Below are 16,749 nucleotides of genomic sequence, written 5' to 3'. Positions count from 1 at the left end.
GTGCCGTCGGTGACCACCTAGGTCACGTACTAGGTTGCACCGTCCCTGGCTGGTACTAGTGTCATATCTCATTCCTTATTCAAGAGAATGCTGATGTCTGTCCATCAACCAAGTGTTTATTTGGGGGAGAGAATTTTATCAGGATGTAATATCTAAATATCCATCTGTTAACAGATAGCTAAAAGTTGGTTAGAGCATGAACTATGTAGACATTTCGAACCTTACACTGTTCAATGAAATCCTGCATTCTAAATGGGATCTGGCTATACTGTGTTACCTAACAAAGATGAAACGATGCAGTATTGTGTGCTGCAATGTCATCCCCTGAAAAATGTATCAAATTAATAACAATTTTATTGTGGGCTCAACAAAGCATTTTTGAAGAATTTCTTCTCCCCATTTCCTTCAATATTCCAAAAGATTCCAGGTTTATAGACTTTAAGGTCAGATGGGACCATCATGATCATCTAGTCTGACCTCCTGCACAATGCAGGCCACAGAATCTCATCATCCACTTCTATAACAAACCCCTAACCTATGTCTGAGTTATTGAAGTCCTCAAATTGTGGTTTGAAGACCTCAAGCTGCAGAAAATCCTCCAGCAAGTGACCTGTGCCCCATGCTGCAGAGGAAGGCGAAAAACCTCCAGGGCCTCTGCCAATCTGCCCTGGAGGAAAATTCTTTCCCGACCCCAAATATGGCGATCAGTTAAACCCTGAGCGTGTGGGCAAGACTCACCAGCCAGCACCCAAGAAAGAATCCTCTGTAGTAACTCAGATCCCAACCCATCTAACATCCCATCACAGAGCACTGGGCATACTTACCTGCTGATAATCAAAGATCAATTGCTAAATTAATTGCCAAAATTAGGCTCTCTCATCATACCATCCCTTCCATTTTATCTCAGAGATCAAACTCTTGAACTGACTTCATTGGGCTAAAGTGTCAACCTACTGGCTTCAATGGGACTATCCATGTAACTGCTCACCAGTGTGAGTAAGTAGCTGACTATGTGGCCCAAGATAACTAAATCTGCATTTCAGAAGTTTTGTAATCTTATGTAAAGCCTTAAATTTTTCACTCACTACAGAGTAGTGAAATTGTGATGCTTGTCCGACCTATAATAGTTACACTAAGGGATAGCTTATTTTTTTAACGTTTCCCAAAAAGGAATTTAAATATTTGGTTGAATAAATCATAATTTTAGAAACAATTTTTAGATCTTAATTTGTATGATCATTTGGTTTTAGTCTCCAGAGACATCCAAATTATATCAACCACCATTTTAAACAGTTCAGTAACCTGTAAATTAAACTTAAATTAAATAAAATATTGTGTTCTTTAAAATGTATATACAGTACTGCTCTGGACATTGTCACTATAATCCTACCTTTTTATTTAGTATGAGCAGAGATGACTATTTAGTTGAAAATGAGACTTGAAAAATCAGCTTGCTGAGGGCGAGTTGGCAATTTTCCTGGCCGAGTGCCATCATCTTCTGGAGAACCGAAGCCTTAATTTTTTTAAAAAGCCAATCACTACATTACAGACAAGTGGTACCCACTTAAACTTTCCACATCTGGGGCAACTATGGCCGCGTCTACACTACAGCATAAAATCGAAATTATTAAAACCGGTTTTATAAAACTGGTTTTATAAAATCGATTTTACACGTCCACACTAGGGCACATTAATTCGGTGGTGTGCGTCCATGGTCCTAGGCTACCATCGATTCCCGGAGTGGTGCACTCTGGGTAGCTCAGTAAAAGAATGAGACCAATAACTTCGATTTCCATCCACACTAACCCTAAATCGATATAGTAATATCAATTTTAGGGTTACTCCTCTCATTGGGGAGGAGTACAGAAATCGATTTTAAGAGCCCTTAAAATCGATTTAAAGTGCCTTGTAGTGTGGACGGGTACAGCGTTAAATCAATTTAACGCTGTTTAAATCGATTTAATGCTGTAGTGTGGACCAGGCCTATGTAACATTCTTTAGGTGAAATACTCTACTCTCAACCCCTCCGCCCCTCAAAAATCCATCAGTTATGTACTTTCCTTCCAATAAATACACCAATTCCTTCCTGTTCCCCATCTCCCAAATCATCTGCTGGGAATGTTAATGAAATTATTCTTTGGGATGCACTTTAAGCTTACTTGATTTTCATTGTTCTGTATAAAACTGTGTTGGCGGGGAGGCTCTTTAAGTGTATCTCCCACTTCTCCCTTAATGTCATTATGCAGAGGTGGGGAGCCCAACTGCCTATGCCTTTCAGTCTTTGCAGTCAGCTAGCATTAGTTTGATTTTAAAGATATATCTTCACAGGGAAACTGATTAGAGATTGATCTATTACTTCTTTTAACAAGGGGCTTGACAGACCTAATCCAGTTTATTAATGTTGTTCCCACAAAGAAGATGACAAACCTTTCAGATACAAGCCTTATATAAAGATATTTTACAATAGAACTAGGGAGGAAAGTGGAGTCCTTTCAGCCGAGAACAATATTTGGAAGCAGGACCAAAGCAAACACTTTTGAAACGTGGATGAAAGCATTCCTGTGCTGCAAGCTAAGAACTAATTTTAGCTTGATGTGTCAAATAATAGATGCTGCTAGTTGATAGCTCAGCATAATTAGATCAGGTGCATGACACCTGAAACCAAACTTTCTTCTTTATTTACATATGCTTTGCCAAGTCATTATGATAAACTTGCGTCGTTTCAGCATTTTGATTCCTATGCATGACAATCTGATGTATTGCTGTATTAGCTGAGTAAAACTTGCTTTGTTCTTGGTGATACTACAGCTTGAATGTTGATGAGGACAATGCTGCATGCTTTATCTTATTCACAAGTTACTTATATATGAATTCATTGCATAAAAGCTATTATTAAAAGATGACTGTTTTCCTTTTTTCCCTGGATGTTAATTTGATCTGTGAGTTCGAGAGTGCCTATTGAAAGGTTCTGAGTTACTAGCAACTTCAGCTATATTAGATTATTAGCTGTGTCTGTAACAACTGGAAAATAAGTTAATTTTATTTCAATTAACGTACAAAACCAACCTCCCTCCCAACATGCAGTAATACTCAGTGTAATCTATTGTCTTCAGTTGGGTTAACATATTATGGGTAGTCTGCAGAGGACTGAGCCACTTTCTCATTGATAAATAATCTAGAGTGTCAGACTCTGTCATATGTACCTTTTTCATGACTTTCTTCAGTCACACTAGCAACATTAGTACAGCTGTTGCTGGCGTGATTTGCCCATGAAGGTGCTAATTCCTTAGTGGTAAAATGGTAGACGGAATGACTTTTGCTGGACAAGAAGCATGATTTTCTGCCTGTGGGTGACTGTAACTGAAGTCTCAAGGACAGTCCTAATTGCAATCTGATAAATCAAGATAAATTAGTATTTGCTGGTGTACTGTCATTGACAAATGCTGTTGCTACTCTTCACTTAGCAGTGCCTTCGGATTTCCTATTATCCTTTTTATATTGCTATTGAATACTCTCTTGTTAATGAAGAGCAAACTAGTTTGGGCCAATGGACGTGGGCAGGATGGGTTGTGTGATGCTGTGTGTTGCTGTTAAATCATCATAGGGCTCCTGTCACTAGTAAATCTAGAGCTTTAGGTTTAGTCACTGCTGTCTGAGGACCTCTTTTGATATTGGAGATAAAAATGAAACTTGTAATGTAAGAGCTTGGTTAGTCATAATGACTTTGTTTTAACTTGATCATCCTCATGATGATCAGGCACAGGAAGAAAATTTTACTGTATGTAAAACATCTATCACAGGTGTCAACACCTAGGGTGATAAGACATCCCAATACTAGGGGCTTTGTCTTTATATAGTACCCTATTATCACCACCCCTCCTCCAATCCATCCCAATTTTTCTGGTCCACCCTATCAACATCACATACACCCACTTCCCCCAAATATACTTTTGGCCCTCTTTCCTCCTCCCAACAAAGCAGAGGAAACATTTACAAGCAAGAGAGCAACACTAATTAAAATGTTGGGGAGTTGAGACATCCGTATCATTTTTACCAGCATTTCATGAAAATTATCCCTCCAAAAGGTTTACCTAATGTTTCTTCCCTTTTCAGAGTTCTCTGTTGTGTATTTGAACTGGACTTACCAAATGTGTAAAGTGTAGACTCCAAAAAATGAGCGACAGCAAGTAGAATCAAACTTCTGACCTGCAGTCCCTTTCCCTGTCCTGTTCCCCTCCTGATATGATGGAAGTTTCATTTCCACTAAGTATTAGATAACAGTGGAGGACTAAGGGAACTATCCTAAGAAAAATAGTATTTATTACCTTTGAAACAAAATAGTGGATAAGTCTAATTAAAATGAGAGAGAGACAGAGAGGGAGAGAGAGCACACATGCAGGAATAAGAAAAATATTTCAGAAGCTGTCCAAGAAACTGTCAGTCTTCTACTGGAGGAGGACCTGGGATATCATTGGGTACCAGCAGTCATACCGTAATGAGTTTCTTTTGATAGCAACCAAGGCCAAAAAACCACTGACTTAAAGATGAACTGCTCCATATCCCATTACCAATTCTCTGGGCCATCTGGTTCCCCAGATTACAGTTTACATGAAATATATTCACTGTACAGTATCTTCTTAAAACTCTGAAATTAGTGTTATTTATCATCTAGTTTAACATAAAATCCTTCCTACCTCTGTAGTAATCAGAAGTACTGAAGTGAAGCAGTTATTGCAAGTGAGCTCATTTAAAGTATATTGCTGTTTGCCCTGACCCTCTATAGATCAGCTGTTAATCCATCTGTGCAGCAAACTGTTAATTGCTGGAAAGTGAAAAATTCTAGTATGATGGAAGCAAGAAACAACTTTCTTACTGAAGTCAAAGTGAAGCTTGCAAGTTTGCAAGCACTAGACTTTTAGTTGCCTGTAAATATTTTTCCAGAGTTAGTAAAAATATTAAACAAGTAAATGCACTTCAAAAGTGTGGTGTTTCTTGTTCTTTCTGTACATGTACAATAGGTAAGGTTAAGCTCTTAATATGTGGTGATTATGGTGGGGTGGGAGGGAGAGACTTTCTGGCTGCGTAGGAAGATCACAGGGTCAAGTTAAAGAAATTATAAGGGTATTCAGAGAATGCAGAATTTTTAATCATTATTATTTTTAAGCCAGTCATGCAGATAAACAGCATGAGAAGTGCTAGTTAGCAATTTTTGTTTGATGTGTATATGAGACTGATAGGTAAATACTGAAGTGGTTTAGATTGTATTGCTAGCCGTAGAGCTAGGTAACATTTTTTTCAGTGAATAGTGTATTTGCTGTATTTATATGGGTGACAGGGGATGGATCATTTGATGATTGTCTGTTCTGTTCATTCCCTCTGGGGCACCTGGCATTGGCCACTGTCAGAAGACAGGATACTGGGCTCTATGAACCTTTGGGCTGACCCAGTATGGCGGTTCTTATGTTGTTTAAAAAAAAAAAAAGCAAAAAAGGGTGAAAACCATATGAAAATGAAACAAAATGAAAAATCATAAAATTTTGTTTTGGATAACATAACACACCGGAAATTAAACAAAATCCTCTTACATTTAGTTTTGCTTTGTTTTTTTCACTTTGGATGTTTTTTGAAAACGAAATCATTAATTTCCTCATTCGAGTGAGTAACTGAAGAAAATCAGTTTTGGTTTTAAATTAATATTTTTCTGGATTTTTTTGATTTGGTCCTCAAACATTCCAACATTTTGTATCTCAGCTTGTATTTAATGGTAGAATACTGGAATTTACTTAAGTAATACAGCATGTTCTTGAAAGATTGAAACAACAATGTCATGTTAATAACATACCGTGTTGAAAAGCTGTATTTTGTATGTTAATGAGAATTTACCTATACATTTTTATTTCAGTTGGAAATGGAAAAGTCTCAGTTACAGATGTTTGAGCTGGAGCATAAGAAGTTGTCTGCTCGCCTTGAAGAAGAACGTGGCAAGAATAAACATGTAGTATTGATGCTAGTGAAAGAATGTAAACAGTTGTCCGGCAAACTTGTAGAGGAAGCCCAGAAACTGGAAGAAATAATGTCAAAATTTGAAGAAGAAAAAAAAAAAGGCTAATGAATTGGAGCAATCTCTTGCAGCTGAGAAACAAAGGAGTACACAAATGGAAGCTCAAATGGAAAAACAGCTCTCTGAGTTTGACACAGAAAGGGAGCAACTGCGTGCCAAACTTAACAGAGAGGAAGCACATACTAGTGACCTCAAAGAAGAGAGAGATAAAATGAGAAAAATGATTGAGCAGTTAAAAAAAGAAAATGACAGTAACCCAACCTTTCTCTCACTTGTAGAAATAAAGATAAAGGTTTTGTTTCAGTATCTGTTGGAACAGAAGTCCCAGCTTCAAGAACTATTGCCTGTCAGACAGATACAATGCCGACGGACATTAGCACTGAAAATGTTAGGAAGTTGCCTTTGACTGTGCCTGTAAAACCTTCAGCAGTGAACTCTCTGCTTTCTGGCAGCACAAAAACGAATGTATCCGCCAATGCAACATTTGTGAAACCAGTCATTGATAGGCACTCTTCCTGTAGTGAACTGATTGTCCCATCCACAACTCCTATTCTGACTCCAAGTCAAAACAGAATTGAGGAAAATGGACCAAGTACTGGCTCATCACCAGATTTAACAAATAGCACTTCCCCCTTTCCAAGTAATGCTGCCCTCTCTGTTTCTCCAGCATCAAGTATTGCATCTGAGAACTGCTCACTAGCTTCGTCTATGCACAGTTTACAGTCACAATCTGCCAACACTACTGTGCATCTAGGCCTAAATCCTCGAGTCCAAGCAGCTAGATTTAGATTTCAAGCTAATGCGAATGATCAAGACCAAAATGGAAACACTACCCAAAGCCCTCCGTCAAGGGATGTCTCTCCCACTAGTCGTGACAACCTAGTTGCCAAACAGCTAGCTCGGAATACTGTCACCCAAGTCCTTTCAAGATTTACAAGTCCTCAAGGTGGTGCAACTTTGCGGCCTGGAATGTCACATTCAGTGGAAGTTGGCACCTATCCCCCAGTTGGTAGAATGAGTTTAAAGACTCCCAGTGTATCAAGAATTGACAGAGGAAATCCTCCACCTATTCCTCCAAAAAAGCCAGGGCTTTCGCAAACTCCTTCTCCACCACACCCACAGCTTAAAGTTATTATGGATAGTAGTCGATCCTCTAATATAGGTGTAAAATTTGACAGCAAAACCATGATTTCACCTCCTTCCAGTTCATCACAAGGAATCAGGGTAATAAATGAGGAAATTATTTCTAAGTCCTCACCTCAGCTGCCACCAAAACCTACTATAGATATATCTATGGCATCTGCAGGCTGTGCCATACCAGCCATGGCCACATCTCAGGTGGGTGCCTGGCCTTCCCAATCCCCTGGACTGAACCAACCTGCATGTTCAGAAAGTTCCTTTGTCATTCCCAGCACCATTGCCTGTAGCTCCTTCATAAACCCTGTTAGTGCTTCATCCTGTAGACCATGTGATTCAGACAGCCTACTGGCAACAGCATCAGGTAAAGGGATTGATATACTTCAAACTACCTCCCTCTAAGAATGTTCTCTGTCTTTTTCTCTGGGTCTGTCATTTGCTTTATTTATCTTTTACAGCTTTTTCTCTAAACTGGTATATCTTTCATTAAAGTGGAAATTTACGTATATACTATTTTTTCCAAGTTTCAGGGGTATGGGAATTTATCTTGCTTCATAATTTTTTTGCTTTTAATGATGATCACAAGTCAGTTTCCTTTTAAGGAAGCCTTCGTTTTAGTGTATCCTTAATAAGGGAATGAAAATTGATGTTTTGAGCAGATTGGCTATTCTGAAAAGATTCTGGAGTAATGACATACTCCAAAAAGGGAGATTCCTTAATAATACTTTGGCCTTCTGTAAGCATGAGGATATTCGAGCGCTACAAACATGAATTCATTTTGAGAATTGCCTGTGTATAGTTTCTCTGATGGTATGTGCTCCTCTAATGCCATTGAGTTTTGTGAACCTTCTAGAAAACAGTGCCTGTCTGGAGCCATTTGATCTCCTTCTCTTTGCACCAAATAATTTTATAACAGCTTGTAAAAGATCAGTGCAATCCTAATCACCTTTCTTCACACCTGGAGAAATTCACATTTAAGCAGTATGTTTGGTGTCCTGCTGTATTTCTGGAGCATGTGATGCAGGCACCTGCTGTTTAATTTCTCTGAGAAAGAGGCTCACTCCCTGCCTTAGCATGGAGGATGTTTACATTTTAGCAGCTCCATATTTTTCGCATGATGAAGGCTTTATGAATCAGGGCCCTGATTCACCTTTGGATCAACTGGTGAATTTACCATCATCTTTGTTTCCAAATATTCCCTTGTTGGAAAAGGTCAGCATAAGAATAGCAAGTATTAGCCCCTTTCTAGGCCATGACTGCACAGGGAGAGAGGACCTCTCCAAAAAGAAATCAGTCAATGCTGGGACCTTATAAATCAGGGGTAGTCGATGGGCAGCTAACTGCAGGCCAACTCTGGACCACTAGGTACTTTTGAAAGGATCCTGAAATCTTTTTATTTTACTTATTATTATTATTATTATTATTTATTATTATTATTTTTTTATTTTTCCTGGAGTCTGGACCTTGACTATATCTTGACCAAGAATTTGGACCTTTACAAAAAAGTTGACCCTCCCTGCTGTCAGCACAGAACTTTCATTAGCACTGATGAGCACTTGGATGGTTCAGAGGTTTTGGTGCTGTCAGTCTCAGTCCTAAAAGACTCCCCCAGCCCTTTCTTAGACTCCATACTGTGGAGACTTGAGTTTTATTTAATGAGACAAAATCATTCAGGAAATTAACTAAAATCTATGTAGTTTTTACAGTGACTGTAGGACAGATGCCATCTCTATATCAATTCTATCAGCTCTACATATGGAGAGCTGTTTTACATGTTAACTAGGTGACGGTACATAAGTCTCTCCGGATCACTTTATTGTGGCTAAGGCAGTTTTGATGGCATACCTTCATAATGTATAGAAATCTGTCAGTCTGCTACCTGGTATTCTTAACCTATGTTTCGAGAGCACTTTTCAGTCAATGTCGCATCTAGATATGGTCCTTGCTTTGTTGTATTGCTTGTCAAACTCCTACATGTGGGAATATACAGAGGTAATTCTCAAAGAAGAAAGGTTATTCATCACAAACCATTCATGTCCTTTTCCTCTTGTAATTCAGATTCTATAGTTTAGGACTTTGAGATTTAGTGGAGGGAGCTGAAGGAGTTTGGATCACTTGCTCTGAATGTTTGGTGCAGTCAGAGGGCTCTTGTGGGACTGTAACTGGGACTGCTTTCCACAAGATTTCTAAAGCTCAGTGGCAATGGGAACATATCCCATAAATTGGAATGTGCAGAGGTAGGTAAATACTAATAACTCTAATTTATAGACTTAGAAACTGAGTCAAAGAGAAGATAAGTGACTTGCCTGTGATCCCCCATCAAAACATGGCAGTGACAGAATTTGTTGAAGCCCCTTGCTTTAAACTTTTAAACTTCCCCTTGTGTGCGCTTGTGTTTTCTTAAATGCGGCACTTGATAAGGAACTTAATCTACTTTCATGTATTTTTTGCATATACTATAAGAGAACTTAACTTTTATGTGCAGGATGGTGTACAAATATGAAATATATGATCCCTGTCTTGAAGTAGCTTATGCTACTTCAGATGGTGGTTAGTTTGGTACATGGGGATAGATTTAAATAACACCTTTTTTATTTAGTAACCACCGGACAGTCTCCCGCTTATTTACCATCTTAGTTTATTTTGCCTTTTTAGAGGTTGAATTCTTGGAGGCAAAGATTGTTTCTAGCGTTTGGTACAGCACCTATCATGTTATAGGCACTACTGAAACAAACCAATAGTATTTAGGTTTCCAATTTTTTGAATGACTAGAGATTCAGTTATTAAAAGTAATATTCAACTTAACTGAAACCTTGTTTGTTTAATCTTTGCACAGAATATTTAGTATTTTAATTTGTATCAACAAGGGTTGACTGTCATTTAAAAATTAGTATGCTGAAATGTTGTTTGTATTTTATTGTACAGTAAGTGTTGGTGAAAATCAGTCAGAATTTGTTATTAGTGTTCAAAAACATAGTAAGCTGGATTGGTTAATATATTTCAAAGACTTTAGAGTCAGGCTGAAATTTGATGTTTACTGGCACGTCAGTATATCCAGGACTTCATTTTCTTTAATGTAAATTCAGAAGGAGTAAAGAGAGCCTACTCACTGAATTTTTTTTCATTATTGGCAAATCAGTCACCTGGTTAGGTCAGTTTCCTTACAGTGCAGCATTGCTTTAAGAAACATAGGAATATTATCACTTTCTGTGATGGAATATTTTGGTTCTAAAGAAGAACAAACACTGTGATATAGAATAAAGGAGATTACAAGTTGCATCAAAATAGTTCTTTGTATCAACATGGACAATACAGCTTTAAATACATCTGAGAAAAAAAACCCCATCTTTTGTCATGTATGTTGAACAAGGTGATGTGAAAAAGTGAAATATACTCTTAGTGTTTCTTGTTTGTTTGATTCCTAAATATCCATGGATTTGACTTCTTAGAGAAATAAGTGTTTAAAACTGAAATTATATAATCAATTGGATTCCATACCCCTGGGATTTCTTCTTTCTTTTTCTCTTGGTTTTGCAATCACTCTTCAATCGGAATATATATTTATTCAGTTCATCCCAATATTGATTAATTTTCCTTTGTATGTGATTGGCTTAGAGGTAATAGGATGTGAGGAGAGATTGATCTGGGCTTGAATTAACCATCTCCACATTCTGACGCTGATGCCAGAAGCTGTTTTTCTATCCCTCTGCCCTTCATTACTGTATGTCCTGCAAGCTGTCACAGATGCTTCACTTTTGCATATGAAACCATATACCTTACTGATATTTCCTAACCTTATTATACAATATCCTGAATGAATACAAATCTGTTATGCTGCTTCGCAATGATAACAGAAGTTAAAATATGCATTTATGTGATTACTTGGTTTGTGTGTCTTATACAGTAGAAGCTTTTCTTCCATTCTTAATCTAGCACAATGCGTTTCATCACTGGAATGCAACAGTATATTTGCCCTCTCGAGAAGCTGAAAATGAGAATAAAGGTACCAAAGGTCCATTTACAATAGTGCACAATAAGCATTCTTTCTTTGATATTCTTATTAATAATGCTGAAAAATCTTATGCTACTTTTCAACAAAAGCAGAAACCTCAGAAATGCTGTTAATGTTTCAAAATGGCTTAGCATAGTGAACCTTATGTTTTCAGTAAAGTGTTAAGCCCCCTACCCGCCCTGCCTCCCAGTGTCCAGAAATCATTCCAGCACAAACAAGACTAATTCCTAAAATGGAAAAGCAAGTTCAGGCAGAGAGGATTAACATCTAAGGAGAGGCTGATGCACTAGATATATCCACAGGAAGCAGTATCAAAAATACAGTGAAATACAATAAAGTCAGATAATACCTTTGGTTAGTTCAAACAAAATTTCTACGTACAGTAATGGTTTAAATACAGTTAGGCTTACAAGATGATACAAAGCAGAAACAATGGAAAGAAAAACAGCTTTCATAATTATATTTTATTTTCTTTCATTATTCCTCAGTCACTTTTGTACCTTGTAAGAATAAATGTTCACAAACATCTGAACTACTACTTTATATGTATAGTATTTGACTTCTCAAAAGGTGTAGTTTGGCTTATATTTTTCTTAGTAAACCCAAAATAGTTCTAGAGGATTTTTCTGTAATCTAAAAAGCACAAGGTATAGAAATTGAGAAGTAATTTAAAGTGTATGAATCTTATTTTGTAAACCTCTAGATTCTCTTCCGTAGCCTGTTTTAAAAATAAGAATAAAACTATTGATATATCTTCATACAACTTCAAAGTTGGCCTTCAATTTGAAGTAGTATACCATGTAACTTTAAATGATTGATATGGCTGCTGATTTATATGGTAGTGGTTTTTTATAGTTGCCTATAAAAATATATAAAATTAGTAATAAGTTAATTTATCTTTCTGAAAGTACTACAAATAACTATTATGCTGCCTCTCTGTACTACAGTAGTAAAATTTATTTTATTATGAAATTATCAAGCTAAAAGTATCTTATTTTGAAACAATTCTAAAGAGCTCCAACTAATTATTTTTGTTAGTTTAAGCTGGGAATCTGACTATATACTTTCTTATATGATCAGATTTCAGAATCTCATAGGAGGGTGTTTGTGCACATACATGCGCTGCAAATAGAGTAATCTATTCAAAAAGGAAAAATGGTGTGAATTCTCATTTTCAAAGGGTAAAGTGTGTGTGTGTGTGTGTGTGTGTGTGTGTGAGAGAAAGAGACACACACACACACACACAAATATATTAACATTTATATTTTTCAATCCTTTTTCCTATTTTCTTTTGCAGTCTTTTGATCAAGGAAGAATACACAAAGTCTTCCATACTATATGCAGCAGACTTCATGCATTTAACAAACTCTCCTCTAAAGCTGCTAAGTAATAATATGTGGAATGTCTTAACAAGATAACTCCTAAGATTTCTAAAGCTCTGTTTTGTAGATTGCCGTTTTCACTGGATGACTTGAAAGCTTTTATCAGTAATTTTGATGTAACTAGCTACTTATTCTACATTGGCTCGTCTCTCAAAATAAAATACAAATCACAGTACTGCTGAGTAAAATGAACATATATATATTAAGGCAAAGTTCAACAACAAATATGTATATTACAGGGCTTCTGCAAACCTTTATGTTGAACTGCCCCCTTGTTAATTCTTTATTTTTTAAATATAACTGAAGCACTTTGAACCAATTTTTCTATCTTATTTGGCTATGATGCTCTTTCAGGTTTAAATATTATTATATATTAGGTTAAGATTTTGAAGAAAAATCAAGTTTGCAGATGAAAATAAAAAGCACTTACATATATGAAAATATATCTAGAATGATTTTTAATTTAGCTACAATTAAACTAAAGCCAGAATTGTATAAGGTTTTCGTTAGTTTTTGAACTTAAGGTAGTAATGTCAGAAATTTTGGACTGCGGAAGTTGTTTGTGATGTTCCCAAAGTTTTTATTGTGTTAACCCATGATGATAGAATACTATTAATTTGAGTTAACAGTGAACATAACTTCTTACCACTGTGTGTGATTTTAATTATCTTTTGATGTATGGGAAAAAATAACATTACAAGACTCATGCTAAACTGTAACAGACCCTATAGTGCTGATGAACCTGTTTAGGTTTTCTTTTATATATTTTAATAGCTCGGAAATAATGCACAGCCTTAATTTATTCATGTGTCTTCCCTCTAACATCTGTCGCTTTAACTCGCAGGCTGGTCTCCCTCCCTAACCCCTTTGTTAACGAGTGGTGGTCCTGTCCCCCTGGGTGGCAGGCCCACCCTTCTTCACCAAACTGCTGCCCAGGGAAATGTCACTTTATTGTCAATGCTGCTTAATGAAGAAGGATTGGACATTAATTATTTCTGTGAAGATGGTTATTCTGCCTTGTATTCTGCTGCTATGAATGGACAAACAGGTAAGAGAGTCACAGTTTTGTTAAACCATATATATAAAGTAATAAAAGCATTAATGATTTGAAAATAAAGCCCACTTTGTGCCTGATCCAAACCCAGTTTGAAGACTTCTGTTAACTTCCATGGGGTTCAGATCAGATGTTTTATCAGTAAGAATGTCTGTAGATGATAAATTTGAGCAAAATATCAGTTACATTTATAGACTGTTGTCTGTGATTTTATGTGGAAGGGATCATGGATTTCATTATTAGTATGAAATTAGAGATGAGAGATTGGAAAAAAAGTGATTTTATCTGGGCAAGTTAAAATGAAGTAATATAGTTTATTCAAATGAATTTGAACATGCATTATACATAGGTAGTGCTTATGCTTGAAATGTATGTTAGTAGGAAAGTAAAATGCTTCATTTAAAATAACTTTCATTTGAAACAAAATAGCCCTAATTTCCTGTACATAACAAATAACTGATGTGAGCATATGTAAATTCATGAGGTATTTGTTAACTTTTGTTTCTATTAAATTAAAAAAAAAGAGTTCTAGAAAAGTTCAAGTGCCTGGAGCCTTTCAGTAGTTTCTTATCTGATCGAACCAAGTGTCAAGTATATTAGAAATGAACAAGATATTTCACTGATACAAAGCAGGAACAATATTTTTCAAAATAGCTGATTCAAGTGTACCACACATGCCTTTTTACTAGCACTGTCTCTTTAAAAATTGGAAGATGCAAACTAAATCTGAATCAGTACTAATATAAAATTCTGCTTGGGATAGACACTACAAACTCCACATTTTTCCTCTCTGAGACATCAAAGTTGAAATCCCTGTCTCCATTCGAGTCAATGGAAGTTTTGCAGTTGACTTCAGTAAAGCTAGGATTTTACCCCAGTGAGGTGATGTTGTATAGTAGATTTGATTTATAGTCACTGATTTTAATATTGTGGATTTAGATCTATTAAGTGGAGATTGTGTGGGGAGTTTCTAATTATGTGACTGGTCTTAAATTGTTATAGAAAGACTGTTCTAATTTTGTTATGTTCACAGGCCAGATTTTTAAACTAAAAGCATAAAATTAGCTCCTCAATCCACAATTAGGCACCTAAACAAATGGCCTGATTTTCAGAAATGCTGACTACTCAGCAGCTCCTACTGATCTCAGTGAGAGTTTATGGGAACTTGCTGTGATGGGTTGGATCACAGAACCCCTCCTGGGAGCTGCCAACCGATGTGCCAAGACTACCTCTGCTCCTGTTTTCCCTGCCAGCTTTGGACTCCAGCACCCTGTCTTGCTGAGCCAGACACTCTTGTCTGCTCCAACAAAGACCCAGGGTCTGAATTACTTGCCCTAAAGCTGTAGGTTTACCCGAAAGCAGCTCACACAAGTGTGCTTATCTTTAACACTCAGATGCCTAACATCCGATGGGATCTAAACTCAAATAAATCCATTTTACCCTGTATAAAGTTTATGCAGGGTAAACTCATAAATTGTTTGCCCTCTATAACACTGATAGAGAGAGATGCACAATTATTTGCTCCCCAGGTATTAATAGATACTCTGAGTTAATTAATAAGTAAAAAGTGATTTTATTAAATACAAAAAGTAGGATTTAAGTAGTTCCAAATAATAACAGAGAGAACAAAGTGAATTACCAATCAAAATAAAATAAAACACGCAAGCCTATGCCTAATAAAGTAAGAAGCTGAATGCAGATAAAATCTCACCCTCAGGGATGTTTCAATAAGCCTCTTTTACAGACTATCCTCCTCCTAGTCTGGGTCCAACAATCACTCACATCCCCATGGTTACTTTTCCTTGTTCCAGTGTCTTTCAGATATCCTTTGGGGGTGGAGAGACTATCTCTTGAGCTAGCTGAAGACCAAATGGAGAGGTCTGCAGGGGTTTAAATAGACTTTCTCTTGTGGGTGACACCCCTCTCTCCCCCTATGTAGAATCCCAGCTACAAAATGGAGTTTTGGAGTCAGATGGGAAAGTCGCATGTCCATGCTTGACTCAGAATTTACGGGTAGCAGCCATTGTTCACATGCAACCTTGAAAGTCCTCAGGTAGACTTCTTATGTGGATTGGAGCCTTCCAAGATCCATTGTCCATTAAGTGTTTCTTGATTGGACACTTAACTTGGAAATTCCTTTCTAAAGAAGCTGCCCAAATGCCTTACTAACGCTACTTAAAATCCAACAAGTACACAGACAATATTCGTAACTTCGAATACAAAAATGATACATGCATACAAATAGGATGAATATATTCAGTAGATCATAACCTTTGCAGAGATATGTTACATGACATATGTAGCATAAAACATGTTCCAGTTATGTCATATTTACATTCATAAGCATATTTCCATAAAGCATTATGGGATGCAACGTCACACTCATCAGTCTGCATTTGTGTTTACTTAATAGATTGTGTGAGATTGCTGCTGACTGCAGAAGCACAAGTTGATGCTGCTGATAAAAATGGCTTTACACCCTTGTGTTCAGCAGTTGCTCAGGGACATTTCAGGTAAGTTGACATAAGATTTTTTTTTTTTTTTCATGAAACTGTAGTATTCTCTAAGCATTATATTTTTAGCCATAGTTGTGCTTTTATGACATATTGAAAGCAAAATACCCAATCTCATAGTAATGTAACATGGTTGAGAATGTAAACAGATCTGTATGTTTCCCATTGCAGCTTTAATTTGACCACCCACTGTGCACATGTACTATTTATAATTGCATCATGACAATTAGTTTCCATAGGAACCATGACTTTGAATTTCCTGACTTTCTTATACACACATTCTCAGCTATAATGTTGTATTAATGTAGGCTTTTTCATTCATTTTCTTTATTTGATTTTTCTAAAACAAAAAGGAGAGAGCCAAAAGGGAGAGATTGAGTCTACACTCAGATAAATAACTGTATTTATTTTAATTTGTAACATGAAATTCTAATGCATAAAATGTATTTGAAGTTCATAAAAAGTACCCTTTACACAATGACAGTCATTTAAAATCAAATAGAGTTTAACAAATAAAAAAAAGTCTTAAGTAATCTGACTAAAAATTCCTTCCCTTTTCAGTTGCTTGGCATGCACTACTGAGTGCTGTC

General features: G+C 36.6%; 1 protein-coding gene across 1 annotated transcript in view; it reads left to right on the top strand.

Moving 5' to 3' along the window:
- The window catches only part of CTTNBP2 (cortactin binding protein 2), a 182,556-nt gene that overhangs the window by 62,933 nt on the left and 102,874 nt on the right, over window positions 1-16,749 (top strand). Inside the window, 5 exon segments of the mRNA XM_030549074.1 lie at window positions 5,903-6,094; window positions 6,096-6,315; window positions 6,318-7,562; window positions 13,437-13,640; window positions 16,060-16,159. Of these exon segments, the coding sequence (XP_030404934.1) occupies window positions 5,903-6,094; window positions 6,096-6,315; window positions 6,318-7,562; window positions 13,437-13,640; window positions 16,060-16,159 (1,961 nt within the window).

The sequence above is a fragment of the Gopherus evgoodei genome, chromosome 1 (genome assembly GCF_007399415.2).
Source record: "Gopherus evgoodei ecotype Sinaloan lineage chromosome 1, rGopEvg1_v1.p, whole genome shotgun sequence".
NCBI classification, from domain to species: Eukaryota; Metazoa; Chordata; order Testudines; family Testudinidae; genus Gopherus; species Gopherus evgoodei.
The sequence above is the reverse complement of the archived record's forward strand: the minus strand, read 5'-3'. Positions and strand labels throughout refer to the sequence as shown.